The sequence below is a fragment of the Perognathus longimembris genome, chromosome 12, assembly GCF_023159225.1.
Source record: "Perognathus longimembris pacificus isolate PPM17 chromosome 12, ASM2315922v1, whole genome shotgun sequence".
Classification (NCBI taxonomy): Eukaryota; Metazoa; Chordata; class Mammalia; order Rodentia; family Heteromyidae; genus Perognathus; species Perognathus longimembris.
The window spans coordinates 64,695,807-64,712,601 of NC_063172.1; the positions used below are offsets into that span (position 1 = coordinate 64,695,807).

Sequence of the window (16,795 nt, forward strand, 5' to 3'; positions counted from 1 at the left end):
GAACCACACAGGGCCACTTTCTTTTTGAGTGGCTAATTGGAGTCAAAATCTCATAGGAACTTTTCTATCCAGGCTGGCTTGGAACTGAAATCCTCAGACCTCAGCCTCCTGTGAGGCTAGGAAGATAGGCCGGGGCCACCTGCCCCCAGCTAAAATCAATGTTTTAAAGACTACATCCTACCCTTCAGCCAATGACTTTGACCTAGAACACGTCACCTTGTCAAAGGATAGCAGATGATATCACTGGTATGGGAAGCAGACATGGGGGAAAGGTCACACAGGAGAAAATTCTTCTGAGTTGATAACTACCCTATCTTTTTTTACTACTTACATATCCCGAAGACATTAGTCAGTACTTGTTGGCCTGTACTAACAAGAACACACAATTAATGAATAATAATGGATATGAAAAATGAGGACTGGGTGGAAAGTTCCTATCTTTTCTGCCAATGATTGTTGGAAAAGTTGTGTTAATAGTGAAATATAGTTAATAGTAGGCACTGGAAGCCTCAATTCTTCCCCCCAGTACAAAATGCAATCTTGCAGCACCATGTGAAAGAATTAGTCAACAGAGCTGGGAAGTGTGAATATCGGAAGGTATACAGGACTAGGAACTCTTTAGAGACAGAACTTGTAGTTTATTCTGCTTTCTGCTCACTTCTATATTATAGGAATTCAGTATTTACTGAAAAGTTCATTTCTGCTTTCCTCTAAGAGCTTTCAAAAAGCATCCATCTGTCCCCCAAACTTCTTCTTTTCTTATAGATACAATCTTTTGTGGGCAGTCTTTACTGAGAAGCTCACAGTTAAGTCTATCTCTGCGACCATCAAGTCCTGGTTTTAACCAATCCGCCATATGATCACGGGACACAGTCTAAACATAGGGGCAGACACTGTACTACTCTGCTCTTCTTTGTAGCAAAAAAAAATTCATCTTATTATTTATTTAGCTATTTCAGTTCTTTTTTGGTTTTGTTTGTTTTTGTCAGTCATAGGACTTGAACTCTGGGCCTGGGCTCTGTCCCTGAGCTCTTCAGCTCAAGGCTGGTACTCTACCTGAGTCACCATGCCACTTCTAGTTTTCTGGTGGTTAATTGGAGATGAGAGTCTCACGGACTTTCCTGCCCCAATTGGCTTTGAACCATGATCCTCAGATCTCAGCCTCCCGAGTAGCTAGGATTACAGGTGTGAGCCACCAGTGCCAGCTGCTATTTTAGTTTATTGAGACAGGGTCTTGCTGTGTAGCCCAGGCTGTCTTTGAACTCATGATCCTCCTATCTGAGCCTCTGCAGTGCTAAGACTATAAGAATGCTCCACTATACCTAGCCAATTTATTACTACAAATGGCATTCTCGTCTCTGATGTGAATTTGGTCTGCTCTGAGATCTCATTTATGATTTAGTATCAAATATCCTTAGCTAGTCCCATAAAAATAATCAATAACAAAACACTTCCTCAGTGCTCTCTCAGAAATGGCATTGCTCTCATCTCCAAAAATGAGATGTTGGGTTGGGGATATGGCTTAGTGGCAAGAGTGCTCGCCTCATATACATGAAGCCCTGGGTTCGATTCCCCAGCACCACATATACAGTAAACAGCCAGAAGTGGCGCTGTGGTTCAAGTGGCAGAGTGCTAGCCATGAGCAAAAAGAAGCCAGGGACAGTGCTCAGGCCCTGAGTTCAAGGCCAAGGACTGGCAAAATAATTAATTAATTAATTAAAATATTTGAAAAAAAATGAGATGTCTATTTCACACGATTCTGAATTCACTCAAGGATTCAGTCTTGTGAACCTGAGATGTTTAGTTCTGAAACTATTCTAATTGTTAACAAATGGTCTAAGAGGATTCTCAAGAATGGACTTATCTCTGAGAATTGACTTATCACTGACTCAGTGAGAACTATGAGTCATTTCCTATTAAAAAACTGTGTATCTTAGGTTTCTCAGTATGACCATGAAGAAAACTTTGTTTTCTAAATCTGCCTAAAGACAGTTCTTTCTGAAACTATGAAGTAGTATTTCTTGATGCTCTACAGTGTGCCACACATTTTTGTAAATGCTGCGGACATAGTGATGAATAAAATCAGGCCTGGTTCTCATACTATTTGATGAAATACTAGCTGGGTAGAGGAATGTCTACTTCCTGAGAACCCTAATACTTTGTGGTGTGAATTCTGAGTTGCTGGGGGAGTCTGGAGAGAAGACAGCCAACTTTGTATGGAAGACAAACGCCACATATGTGGAGTATTATGTTAAGTCTAAAAGGGCAAAAAGGAAAGTGTTTCAATGAAGTCAGAAAAGGGCTCAGTATGCTATGCTCATGTATCAACAGACTTAATATTTGAAAATGGCCATATTATGAGAAGCTATTTACAGATTCAGTTCAATCCCCAGTAAAATCCCAAAGAAATCACTCACAGAATTAGGAAAAAAAATCCATCCTCAAATTTATATGGAAGCACAAAAAACTCTGTACACACAAAGCAGTCGAAGTAAAAGAACAATATTGGAGGCATCACAATGCTTGGCTTTAAATTATATACCACAGGGCCATAGTAACAAAATCAGCATGGTACAGGCCCCAAAATAGATGCATACCAATTAAATCGATGAGAAGATCCAGGACTGGTGCCTGAATCAAGCCTGGTATATACTAAGAATCCCAGATATTAGAGAGGAAAAGGAAGGAAGATCACAGTCTGAGGTGAGCCCAGGTGAGTTCAGGACTTTATCTAAACAACAAGCTAAGATCAAAAGGTCTAGTTATGAAGCTCTTTCATACTAAGTATGAAACTCTGAGTTTAATCCCTGATACTACGAGAAAGAGAGACAGAGAGAGAGAGAGAGAGAGAGAGAGAGAGAGAGAGAGAGAGAGAGAGAGAGAGAGAGAGAGAGAATCCAGAAATAAACCCACACAGCTACATCTATCTGGTTTAAAAAAAAAAAACTGCCAAAAGCATACATTGGGAAAAGATAATCTCTTTAATCGTAGTATGGGGATGGATGATCGTGGCTCATGCCTATAATCCTAACTACTCAAGAAGCTGACATCTGAGGACCATGGTTCAAAGCCAGTCTGTGTAGGAACGTCCATGAGACTCTTGTTGCAAACTAAGCACCAGGAAACTGGAAGTGGATCTGTGGCTCAAAGTGGTAGAGCACTGGTCTTGAGTGAAAGAACTCAGAACAGTGACCAGACCCTGAGTTCAAGCCCCATGATTGAGAGAAATAAAAGATAAAAACAAATGAACACACAAACAACAAATGCTGGTAAGGTTCCGAGAAAGAGGAAACTTCACATGCTGTTAAGGAGAATGTAAATCAGTATAGCTACTAGGGAAAGGAATATGGAGATTCCAAAAAAATAAAAACAGAGCTAATGTTAGATCCAGGTGTTCCAGCCACCGTTTTCCTTGGGTGAATTCACCCAAGTGTGCGGGCATCTCTATAGTATGTTCTGACTTTGATTCCTTTGGGTATATATTCCTTTGAGTCAAAGTCAGCATACTATAGAGATGTCCACACGCCCTCGTTCATGGTGGCATGATTCATAATTGCCAAGTTACATAATCAGCCGAAGTGCCCATCAAAAGATTAATGGATAAGGAAAATGCATTCTTGAGTACTTTTCTTCCACTAAGAACCGTTCTTGCAATCTTAGCTAATCAGGAGGCTGAAATCTGGAAGATTGCAGTTTGAAGCTAGCCTGAGCAGAAAAGTTCACAGACCACATCTCCAAAATAACCAACAAAAAATCAAGAACATTGTGTGTGTGTGTGTGTGTGTGTGTGTGTGTGTGTGTGTGTGTATTTGTGGGACTTAGAGTCTGGGCTCTGTCCCTGAGCTCTTTTGCGCAAGGCTAGCATTCTACTACTTTGAGCCACAGTGCCACTTCCAGTCTTGTGGTTAACTGTAGATAAGAATCTCATGGACTGTCCTTCCTGGGCTGGCTTTGAACCACAATCTTCAGATCTCAGCCTCTTGAGTAGCTAGGATTACAATCATGAGCCACCAGCGCCCAACCAAGTAATCATAATTTAAAATATATGAAAAGTAAAACTGGTTCTCTGCCATATACCAGGAGGATCAAAACTGTCACCCAAACATTTCACAGTACACAATGGCTCTTACTCCATTTTGTGTAGTTGTTCATTCCTTTCACAAAAATATGCATTCAGTCTTTGGCTAGGAAACTAATTACTTAAGTTGAACACATAAGACGTTTTTGTTTACTTAGGGAGTTGAAAATAGTATTCAATGTGGCACAAAGAAACATGGGTCTACTTGAGAGCTGAAATTAAAAAAAAAAAACAAACAACTCTGAAAGGCCTAGGAAGATCTACCATGCGCAGCCTGCAGAACTTTCAGTACTGATGGATGGAGAATTACATTATTATCACTTTATTACATTTTCTATATGTCCATTTTCTATGTATTCTTTCCTTATAGGTTGAGATATCTCATCCAAGAAATACATGAGAAAACTTTAGTGGCCATGTTTTCTATAACCCAAAGACTTCATCTACCTTGTAAACATAAGGAGTCAAACTGTGTAGTAATTCTAAAAATTAAGGTGCATGAATGGCTATGGACAACTGTGATACAGGATAAGAAAGCATTGAGTTTAATCAATTTCTATAAAATATTAAAATTTTAAAGACTGCATTTAGATTCTCTTTCTTAAGAAGTAGTAGACATTATTAGTTTCAACTATCTGCTATTTTTAGAATTATTGGTATTAAAGCCACATAATATTATTAGCAACCAATATACCAGAGTCTCAAATGCTTTGGTCAAAAGTCATTCTCCTTCTTCGGCTGGCTGGTGATTTCATATGTGCCAGGGATATTTTTAATCTGTTGGCATGATGCTCTACACCATATGGTACAATAAGAAAAAAGGGTAGAACTAGTTTGGAATGTATATACATATATATTTATACATGTGTATGCATGTATATGCATATACATGTACACATCCACTTGCATGCACATGTACTGCATATAGAGAGAAAGTTTCACAGATGACTGCAAAGAAAAATAAGGGTGATGTTATGTATCCCATATGCAATATAGAGCTGGGATGCTTTGCCTAAAGAAAAGGTGTTTCAAAATCCAAAAACAGATTAAAAATTCACTACCGACACTCCATACAATAGCAACTGGAGACCTGACACTCACACAGCTGACATCCCCTGTCATCCCTCAAATGTTCCATCACAACCTGGTACAAGAGGGAGGTAGCAGATTTTGCCTACTGTTTCTCTTGGAATTTAATGCCTTTATTTTAAAATGTTACATGCATGGATGTTGCATACATAGTTAAGTTTTTAAGTTAAATTATATTCATGGTTAAGTTTCTAGCAGAAAGGCTTAAAAGTTGTACTAATTGTGAATATTTTCAATTTTTTTTTTAGCCAAGTCCATGTCTCAGTACATTGTTGTAATAGGAGTTAAGGAAGAGTAAGGAAAAAGGAAAAACAGTGTTAAGATGCTGGGCTTGAAGACAAGTACTTTGAGACTGAACCCTAACTTCAGGAATATTCTAGCTATATGATGCTTGGAACATTATTAAATGAGAAATATTTTTGTGAGGGAGGATCCAATAACATTGATGTAATGATTAATATAAAACACGTCTCATGTTCCTGGAAAGAACATAGGCCATGTTTCAAAGGGCAGTTGACACCCACAAAAATCAGAAATAGTTCTCGCAATAAACAAGAGAGAAAAGAGTCAACAATATCGCTTTGTCATATAAAGTAATGGATCCCTTCATATTCTGACCCAAAAGGATGGCATTACCAAAATACAATATCACAACATGAAGTCCTTATTGGATATAACCAAACACTACTCCCCTTCTTTTCTTAGGATAAAATGGTTTGTGTGTTCATAGCTTTGAGGAACCTAACCACTAACACAAAGCACTGCTTTACAAGGCAACTTTCATTTTCCCAAACACAAACCTGGTCTCTTTCATGGCTTCTAAGAACCAATCCTGCCATTATTGTTTTAAGTGTACTAAGGACCAACTATGATTGATTCTTCATGAATACAAATTTAAAAACACCTCAGCCCTTGCACACAAAGTTCTGGATTTGTTAAATAAAGGAGTGAATCTTATTCACAATTATTCCAGTCTAGCATCTACACTTTAATGAGATATATATATCTATATATCTATATATCTAAATCTTAAGTATCAAGAATTTTAGGGGCCACTAGCACTGTATTTACTATCTTTTTTCAGTTAGGTTATACTGAAGAATAAAATTACTGCATCAATATTTTCTTAATCTATAAATATTCATAATAGGTAAACACTTTCCTAAGAAATTTATTCATACTTTCTAATGAAAGCAGAAATTTAAAAATGTATGACACTGTAAGCAACCATATATTTCTTTATCTGAAACCCTAAGATAATAATAACCCTAAAATAATAATTACTGCACCAAAAGTTTCATTAATTCATGCATTCATTCCTGTTTCTTTCTTCTTACAAATATGCATGAGGGGATCTTCTTATTGTACTAGGAACTGAATCAAATAAAGTTTCTTTTCCATTAATATTAACTATTTTGGATGAAGATATAAGAAGTGACAATGAATTTAAATCCTATTATGGTTTCACTTTTTGTTAAAAATTCTATTAATTTTTATATTAAGCAATTATAGAATTAATTAATCCTTTATACTCTTCCATAGACAAAAATAATCCCATTCCAAATACTCCTGTGTTTAAAAAAAGCCAATGTCATAAAAATGAACACTTCAGCTATAAAAATGCTTAATATAATTGATGTCACCTTCTCTTATTCAGCAAAATAGCTTTCTATAATTTAGTCCTTTGCCTTTCACACAACAGTAACCTGGCATCATTTTACTTTGGTTGAAGCACAAAAACATTCTCCCACAAAAAGTTGTTAATCTCTCCTCCAGAGCTGGTGGCTTGCTCGGCTCTCTCATTTTGGGGAAACCACTGAAGTGTGGTCCCCTTCCCTTAGTTCCCTTTACATGTTCAAAGTCATCCCGTCTTTCTCCACCAGCATATAGGCAGCTATTAAGTAGGTAGGCCACAAATCTCTGCTAAAAGAAGACCCCTAGGGGGATGGAGGAGGGGGAAGACACCTGTATCCCATCTAGAGCTTATGTCCTATTTCCAAAACTATTCTAAAGGTTCATGAGCTATTTGTACATGACAAAACTCAATTATGAATTGATTGAGACGTAAATGAATAGTTTATGACAACAATCCAGGGACCTAGAGTTCCCGAACTAGTATGGGTTAATACTGCGAGGAAGACTGTGGTGTTATAAATGTTCACGTCGTATTCTTGTTCCTCATGAGCAATCAGAACTGTCCGCCACAGGTTACATTGCGGTCATCTTTTGAGCCTTCTTTGAAGAGGCAGTGCAGATGAAATGCACAAGCACGAGAGGCACAGGCTACTGGCACAATGGATAACACATCCACCTACAAATCAGAAGATTCTAAGTCCAAAAAGCATGCAAGATGGGGCTGGGAACATGGCCTAGAGGCAAGAGTGCTTGCCTTGTATACATCAGGCCCTGGGTTCGATTCCTCAGCACCACATACACAGAAAAAGCCAGAAGTGGCACTGTGACTCAAGAGGTAGAGTGCTAGCCTTGAGCAAAAAGAAGCCAGGGACACTGCTCAGGCCCTGAGTCCAAGACCCAGGACTGGGGGGAAAAAAAAAAAAGCGTGGGAGATAAAACCACTGCGTTAGATCGTCATGAATACTATAGCAAATTCTCTTCAGTGGCTTAGCACATATTTATGATCAGCTCCATCGGCCAGGAGACTAATCTAAAAGACTAACCTCAAGTCTAACTAAAAGACCCACCTAACTAACTGGAACTTCAGTACTGCAAGGGTATGTACGACCATGACACTTTCTATCAGTGTTGGGGAGAATCTTTTCCAGTTTCTGTGGGCTGTCTGTATACTTTGATCAAAGACATCTTCATCCCCAATCCATATGCAAAGCTGTCAATAAATACAATAAATACCCAACACCAAAAACAAAAGAGAATGTTTCTGTTATGTGAAGAAGGAAGATGATTTCCCTGACCAAAAATATTCCGGTGATTGAACTAATTTTCTTGGTCATGGAAGGGAACCAATTAATTAATCATGAAATATTCATCAATACCCCTTGGACCAAAACTGAGGATAGCTAAATTCTATAACCACATATTGGTAAATCTCAGAAGTCCTTACTATATTATCTATTTTTTTGTGTACCATCCATATGAGAAAATCATTCTCAGGATTTTTGTTGGGTTAGCCTAAGCCTTTTATAGCTGTCATAACAGAAACATTCTCTCTTACAACTTCTTTTTCTTTTTAAGGTAACAAAATAGAGCAGTAAATAAGGCCTAATATCAGGATGAAATGGTAATAGCACCAATTCAAACCCTGGCTTGAACAAGAGGAATTTTAGCAAAGTGTGTTAACTGATAAGCAATTTAACCAAGAGCCACTGGAGTACCTGAAGAATTCTCTAACACTTCACTTATCAAAAACACAAAGATCATGTTAACCTCCTTTTCCTATATCTCATTATGAGAAAAGAAGAAACAAACCCGTCCACTAAGGACAGCAGCCTAGCTGTCCTTGTTCCTGGGTGGTGGTAACAGTGCAATGGTTCTAGAGCACCAAGGATCTTGTGTGGGAGTATTTAAGTGCTGTTAGGCATTCATAGCCTTTGGTTATATATCTGGGGATCAAACCTGCAGATTTGAAACATTCAGAAAAAAAACTGCATCCGTGCTGAACTACTATACATTTTTTTCCTCGTCAGTGTTCCCTGAACAATACAATATAGTAAGTATTTACATTGATTGCATGAGGTATAATAAGTAAACTAGAGATGATTTAAAGTATTATCATTTTATATAAGAGACTTGAGCCTAGCAGCTCTTCAAGGGAATCTGGGATAAGTCCCCTATTGCTAGAGAAAGATGACTATAATCAAAAAGAGAAATAATGGTGTGTGTGGACCAGTAATATCAACAATTATCTATATAACCTACAACTCCGAAAGAGGTCACTGGATTTTACTTGGACTCAAACTGCTGTAAACAGCTTGTTAATATTGTGTCTTACCACTGACTCAGTTGGGAGGTATGAGGATGTGTGTAGCAGAGGGGCGAGAGGGGAGAGGAAAGCCGTGCACCTTCTTTTCTCCAGAAGAAACAGGTCTCTGGGCAGTAGCAAGAACATCAGATGTGCATGGCAACTGCCTTCGAACCTTTCAGAGCCTGATTGCCTACGGGATTTCAGCATCTTGGACTTGGCCCGCCATTATAATTGAAAAACTCCTGCTGCCCAACAAGAATTTGCTCAGAGATATGAGGCTCAAGTAATCATTCAAAAGTTTAGTGCTAGGCAAAGTATCGTCCTGTGTATGTGGTGCTGAGGAATCGAACCCAGGGCTTTGTGCATGGTAGGCAAGCACTCTACCGCTAAGCCACATTCCCAGCCCTCTCTGCTAAATGTTATTACAAAGAAATACAAACTTAGGTTTTACCACCCTTTTAATTTTGTTTTATGATTTTTTTCACTAATTTACCAATGAAGCCATCGTTGGCAGGTGCAAATTAAACAGAAAGAATGGAGGAAGGGCTAATTACAGCTAACTTGAGGAGAAATAAAAGATCCCTTGTAAATAGATAAACCGTAGCACCTTAAAGACATTTCCTGGTGGAAAGGATTTACAATGGCTCAAGAGGAACTCTTTTTTTTATTTTTGCTTTTCTAAATAGTCATTTATTAGTAGTTTAAAATAATACCTTTGGTTTCATTAAGCATAATGCTATCTGAATTTTTGTTGCAAACACATAATTAAAGTTGTGGTTGAATTCTATTGGCCATTGTTAGATTCTTTTTTTAATTTTTGATTAAATTTTGTTGACAAGGTGTTGTGCAAAAGGGGTACAGTTACATAATAGGGCAGTGAGTACATTTCTTGTGATATCTTCAAGATCTTTTTTTTTTTTTTTTTTTTGGCCAGTCCTGGGCCTTGAACTCAGGGCCTGAGCACTGTCCTTGGCTTCTTTTTGCTCAAGGCTAGCACTCTGCCACTTGAGCCACAGTGTTACTTCTGTACATTTTCGATATATGTGGTGCTGAGGAATTGAACCCAGGACTTCATGTGTATGAGGAGAGCACTCTTGCCATTAGGCCATATTCCCAGCCCCTCTTGTGATATCTTACACCCTCGTTTTTCTTTCCCTTCCCAAGATCAGGTAGGCATACATACAATACCCATTGTACCAAAATCATATACAGTAGCCACATGATATATGCCAAAGGAAATTCACCTAGAACTTTAAATAAAAGGTCAGTAGAGTTTGCTTATCCTTGTCTTATATGATCATAGGTACATAGCTGTTGAGCTATTGTGATTCACTGAGAAGTCTATTCTAGACCTTTTCATGTTTAGTAGTTATTTGGTTTTAGATACATAATGTAAGGTCGCTGACCCAAACCTGTGGAAATACCATTTGACAAGAAGTTTTTTGTTTCTCAGACCTGTCTCCGCCCCCCCCCCCCCCACTTAACAGTCATATATCAAGGAGATCATGCCCCTTTGTTCCCTGTGTTCTAGGCTTGTCTCACTCAACATTATTTGTTCAAGTTCTGACCATTTCCCTGCGAATACCAATATTTTATCATTCCTAATCGCTATGTAGTATTCCATTGTGTATAGGTACCACATTTTTTGGATCCATTCGTCTGTGGAGGGGCATCTGGGTTGTTTCCATCTTTTGGCTATTGTGAATTGTGCAGAGATAAACATGGATGTACAGATGTCTTTTTGATATCCTGAGACCTGTTGTTCAGGACAGATGCCTAGGAGTGGTATGGCTGGGACATAGGGTATGTCTTAAGAAAGTGACTGATAATGCAGCCAGGTAGGGACAGAGGGACCAAGAAGAAAAGCCAGTCAACATTTAAGCCAAGCATAGTGACTCGAGACTACAATCCAGCTACTTGGGGAGTAGAGATCAGCAAGATCCTATTTCAAGGTGAGCCTGGGCAACAAGTTAGTAAATCCCATTTGATCAAGCCAGGCATAATGCAGCATTATCCTAGTTAAGAAAGAGGCTCAGGAGGGTTACAAGCCAAAGCCAGATCCAGGTAAAAAGCACGAGACCTTATCTGAAAAGTAGCTTAAAAATAAAAGGGCTGTGGCATGGCTCAGTAAAGTATGCGTGTGTGTGTGTGTGTGTGTGTGTGTGTCTGTGTGTGTCTTTGTGTAGTTTATATTTAACAAAAATAGGGGGAAAGTATATAATACAGGGTTCTTAAGGAACAAATCTATGTCAAATGAGGTTCCCTGTAGACGTAAAAACCCCAAACAAAAACCCAGAATACTATGTGAGATGGCAGAAGTAACATTTCTGAAGTGATTGGAAATCCAGGAGAAAGATCTAAATAAGGAAAAAACATCTCCCAAATCCGCACATAAACAACCATCAAAATCTTGGCCAACTCTGAGGTGTACATCTGCAGGAAAGACTTCCAAGAGTCCAAGGAAAGGAATATGCCAGAAGACTGAACAAACTTCAGCTGTTGCTGGGGGATAAGAGTTTAGAATTTGAATCTCACCTTATTTATATACATGAGATACTATAACAAAATAGCACAAACAAGGTGTCTTATAAGACAGAAAAAAAAATATCTCTCAGTTATGAAGGTCAGAAAAAAATGTCCAGAGTAAGGCATCAGTAGATTCAGAGTTCAGTGAAGGTTGTTTTTTGGTTGACAGATGACAATCTACATACTGAGTCCTTAACATGACAAACTTCCAACATCATCACTTTTGAGGATACGATTTCAGCATATGAATCAATGGGGTAGCATGAGGATACAAGCATTCACAACATGGCATCTGGACTACAAGCTTTCCTGACATGCCCAAGACCTCACTTCCCAGCAAGGAAGGAGGAAGGGAGGGAGGGAAGGAAGGAAGGAGGGAAGGGAGGAAGGGAGGGAGGAAGGGAGGGAGGGGAGGGAGGGAGGGAGGGAGGGAGGGCCAAAAGAAAGAAAGGTAGAGGAGGGAAGGAGGGAATGAAGGAAGAAACAAAGAAAGAAGGGAGGGGAGAGAAAGAAAGAGGGGGGAGGGGAGAGAGGGAGGGAGAGAAGGAGGAGGGAGGGAAGATGCGAAGAAAGAAAGAAAGAAGAAGAAAGAAAGAAAGAAAGAAAGAAAGAAAGAAAGAAAGAAAGAGAAGGAAGGAAGGAAGGAAGGAAGGAAGGAAGGAAGGAAGGAAGGAAGGAAGAAGAAAGAAAGAAAGAACGATGGAAAGAGATGATATGGAAGGATGGGAGGAGTGAGGGAGAGAAAGAGATGAAAAGAAAGAAAAAGCAAGTACACTGAGTTGTCCCTTGGATCTACTATATTTCAATTAATACATCTGCATACACTTGCATATCATCCAACATATTTAATAATAAATTTGTAAGCTAAATCTAACTTCCACATATATGGTGGAACAGGCATCTGTTGTCTCTCTGGGCCTGGCTCACTTCGCTTAACATAATTGTTTCTAAGTCTTTCCATTAGGAATGGAATAGCTCCAACTGACACTGACAGTGGAGAAGGGAGAACCCATAAGCAATCATACAACCCTAGTTCCTTACTCATCTTGGGGCCTCAGACAAAATTACAAAACTCCTGGAGAAGACAACCTGCGAGAACTTGCTGCACATTCTAGAAAACTCACGCGGGAGGAAAAGCGATAACTTTATCTAAGTAATCATCCTACTCATCAGTGGGCATTCAAGAAAGTTTTTGTAGATGTTTGTGTGCGCAACAGTTCCACTGTCTCCCAGATCAGTGAGGAACAATCTATATCACACGTACATATGTATTGATACATATAAAGTATAAACATACACTTAAAGTAATAACTACTTAAAGTAATAACTACTATCTACCAAAACCTTATCTGTTTACTGTCTTAAAGTGATAACTAAAAAAAAAACAGAAAGAAAGAAAAACACTTAAAGAGAATGCTTTTATTTGAACTCCGCTTCCAAGTTTCAAATGAGACAAAGAATTTCACTTCTGAGTTTTGTTGACTTCTTTTGCTGAGTAAAAACAAGGGGCCAACAGGCATACGCGGACAGGATGACCCCCTTTATTTATCACAAAATTCCCGCCAAGTAACAGTTCTATTATTCCATTTCTATGAAGTCAGCCAAGTCAACTGAGGCACAAGAGTTGGTTGTTTATTTTTATACCCTGCATCTGAATATATATATATATGTATATTTGTATATGTATATTTGACATAGTGGGTTTGCTCTATTAACATACTTAAAATGGAGGAAATTCACTATGTTAAATATATATATATATATATATATATATATATATATATATATATATATATATATGTACGTATGTATTTCTTTGACCTGAATTCCCCTCCGGAGGGGCTCCCTGAATTCTGGGACGTGGACGCAGCCCGGACCCAGGCAGGCAGCCGCCATGTGACAGATGCACCCACACAAGCAGACGCCACCTGCGCCTTGCGTGCATAGTGTGGAGCCCCCATTCCAACAGGGCCCCCCCACCCGCGAGCGTGGGGAAGGGGCCTCGGTGATGCCACGAGCCGCCCCCCTCGCCATCCCGGGGGGGTGGGGGGTCGCCCGGGGCCTGGATGCGGTGGTGGCTGAGCTGCAAGCCCGGCTGGCTGGCTGGCGCGGGCCGGGGTGGCTCGGCATCGGGGCGGCCCGGGGTGGGGGGGGGGGGTCCGGGCCCCCGGCGCATGCGTGGCCCGGGGCGCAGGCAGGCTTACCTGGTGCGCCGGGTGCGCCAGGACAGGGCGAGGAGCAGCAGGGCCGCGGCCAGGAGCAGGCCCGGGACGCCGCCGAGCAGCTCCATCGGGCGGGCGGGCGCGGGGTGCGGGGCGGAGGGGCGCGCGGGGAGCGGGCGGGCGGGCGGCGGTTCCGCGGCGATCCCCCCCCCCCCTCCTCCTCTCCTCTCCTCGGGGAAGGGCGAAGCCTGCGCAGCTCCCAGCGCCCCCGGCAATGTCCCCGCGGGTGCCCGGGGCCGAGTGACAAAGTTCGCCGAGTCCCCACCCCCTGCCCCCCCACCTCGCCCCGCGCGCACCGCCCCGCGCGGCCTCCTCCGCCCCGCAGCCCCCGGGCTCCCAGCGCCCGGGCCGCCCCGCGCGCACCGCCCCGTGCCGGTTACTCACCCGGGCCGGCCGGCAGGAAGGAGGCCCGCGGGCGCCGGGGCGGGGGGGGGGGGGGGGGAGTTTGGATTTCCCCGGAACCCGCGAGCGCTCGGGGGCCCGGGGCGGGGAGGGAGGAGAGGGGTCTGGGTGGGGATGGGGAGGGAGTCCCCGCGGCCCACGATCCCCGGGGCGCGGGGCGCAGGGGCGCAGGGGCGTGGGGAAGGGGGGCACCCCGTCCCCAGCCAGACCCAGGCAGCCCCCCGGGCCCGGCCCGGCCCCGCGGCCACCCGGCCTCCAGCCCGGACCCGGGCTCCCCCTCGGTCTTGGTGAGGACCCAAGGGGCGCAGACTCCCCGAGGCCGGGGAAAGGCGCCCAGCTCTGTGTCCACAGCCTAGCCGGGGTGCTCAGATCAGAACCATGCACACCAAGCCCGGGGAGTGCAGACCCGCCTGCGGAGGGGGGGTGGGGGGGACGAGATCCAGCACCACCGCCCTCACCTGGGAACAAGCAAGCACCCAACGGGCCCGAGTCACCTGCGGGGGGGCGGGGGAACGAGATCCAGCACCACCGCCCTCACCTGGGAACAAGCAAGCACCCAACGGGCCTGAGTCACCGCCTCCCACCTGGCGCTTCCCACAGGCCTACTTTCCCCTCCCTACTTCTTACAGAAAACGAATTAATGTATTGTCAAAGTGATGTGCCCGGGGTTACAGTTTCACGCGTGAGGGTGGGAGTCCATTTCTTATCCCACTTGTTACCTCCTCCCTCATTTTTCTCCCCCCTTCCCTCCTCCCCAATACCCTCCCCCAGGTCTTACAGTTGGTTGACAGCGTATTGTACTGCTGTTGCATTGGTTCACCTTTTACCCTTTGTCTCTCCATTTTGATGTTCCCCTTCTCTTCCCTCGTTCTGATAAACATTATATACAATACCCAGGGTACCACATCAGGGGTAAAACAATGGGGAAGAAAGAAAAAAAGAAAAAGGCATAATTTCACATGGTGCATTGAAAATAACAACATTGATAAGCCACTTGTTTCCGTAATTTGCAGTTCATTTGGCTTCGCGTCATCTTATGTGTTCATGTGTACATAGCTATTGAGCTGTTGTGTTACATCTCTCCCAACTTTTAAGCTTAGCAGTTCACAGAAAGTACAATGAAACTCGGGTTATGGTGATTTGCCTTGATCCCTTACTTGATAAATAACATTTTAACCAAAACGTGTTCCGTGTGTCCTTTCCATCTTGCAAGACAACCCTTTCGCAGTCCTGGACTTCTAACGTGGTCTCCCTGCCTTTCAACTTTGACCTTTCTTGTTACCATCCCCTAAAACACAGACATGCTCTAGGTTTCTGTGCAAACTCTTCATGTTAGTCCTAGGTTTTCCACCTATAATGAGCAATCATTTACACTGGACTCCACGTTCCAACTCTCTCTCTAGCATGGTTCCATTCACACCAAAGTACACCATTCACAACATCATGGCACAGAAGTATGTCCACTGTGATTTGTTGTATATTTGAAATTCAAATGTAACATCCTATATTTTCATTTGCCAAATCTAAATCTGGCTAACCTAGCTGGATTCCTCCTTAAGATTTCAAAGCAAACCAGCTATGAATGACAGCTGCAACATCCTAGCCACCTACCAGCTCCGTTCAGAAGCCAGCCAACGTTACTTCAACACTGCCTTGTGTACGTTGGACACACTGTTTAGGCTACAGTCAACAATCAGCACCTTAAAGAGCTCGACATGTTTCCCACTGCAGACTTGGCAATATCCAGATACAAAAACGTCCTCAATACTAGCTCATAAGTGGTCTAATCACACGACTTGTTTTCAGAAAACGTTGATTGTGAAACACACTGGCAAGGAGACTCAGAAACAAAATGCAAAGGGAGTGAAGAGAGATGCATTGGAGTCTTGAAAGGAAGGAAGAGCCCTGAGTGTCAGGATGACAGGCCACATTACCGAACCCCCCCCCCCCCCAAGTCCAGGTGCCCCTTGTCTATCTGATGCTTGAAGTGATGCTATGTGTTGGACGCGATGTGGCCCCGTGGATTCATGTGTTTGAGGCTTAGTCTTCCCAGGATGGCATAACCTTGAGAAGTAGAGCTAATGGGGAAGAATTGGTCAGGGCCCTGGGGCCACTGCCTTTAGCCTTTAGTTCTAATGGCGCCCTAGTTAGTTCTTTTAAAAGTGAATTGTTAGGAAAGAGTAAGCCTGACCCTGGGTCCCTCTCTGGCTCTCTGTCTTGCCATGCGTTCTCTCCTTCGCTCGTGTCATACTCCATGATCAGATAGAGCCAAGAAGGCCCCGCCTAGAAATTCAACCAACAGGGCTGACTCATCTTAGATTTGCAGCCTACTCACCAGCTAAATAAAACTCTTTTTTTGGATAAAATATACTTTGTTGTTTTAATTAAAAATTAACACAAGTTGTCAGCTTCTTTATACCCTCTTCTCTCCCTCTCCATTCTTCCCTCCCTCCCTTCGTTCCCCCCTCCCTCCATCTTTGGCAGGTATTCTATAACTGAGCCACATTTCAGCCCTTCTTTGTTCTCCTTCTAAAGTAA

The 16,795-nt window shown here is 42.3% G+C and overlaps 1 protein-coding gene across 1 annotated transcript in view; it reads right to left on the reverse strand.

The window, feature by feature from the left end:
* Positions 1-13,930, reverse strand: part of LOC125360439 (cytochrome P450 7B1) — a 161,596-nt gene extending 147,666 nt beyond the window's left edge. The window contains exon 1 of the mRNA XM_048358386.1: positions 13,838-13,930. Coding sequence (XP_048214343.1) covers positions 13,838-13,923 — 86 coding nt within the window. The 5' untranslated portion in view covers positions 13,924-13,930. The remainder of the gene's footprint in view (positions 1-13,837) is intronic.
* Positions 13,931-16,795: the final 2,865 nt, after the last annotated feature.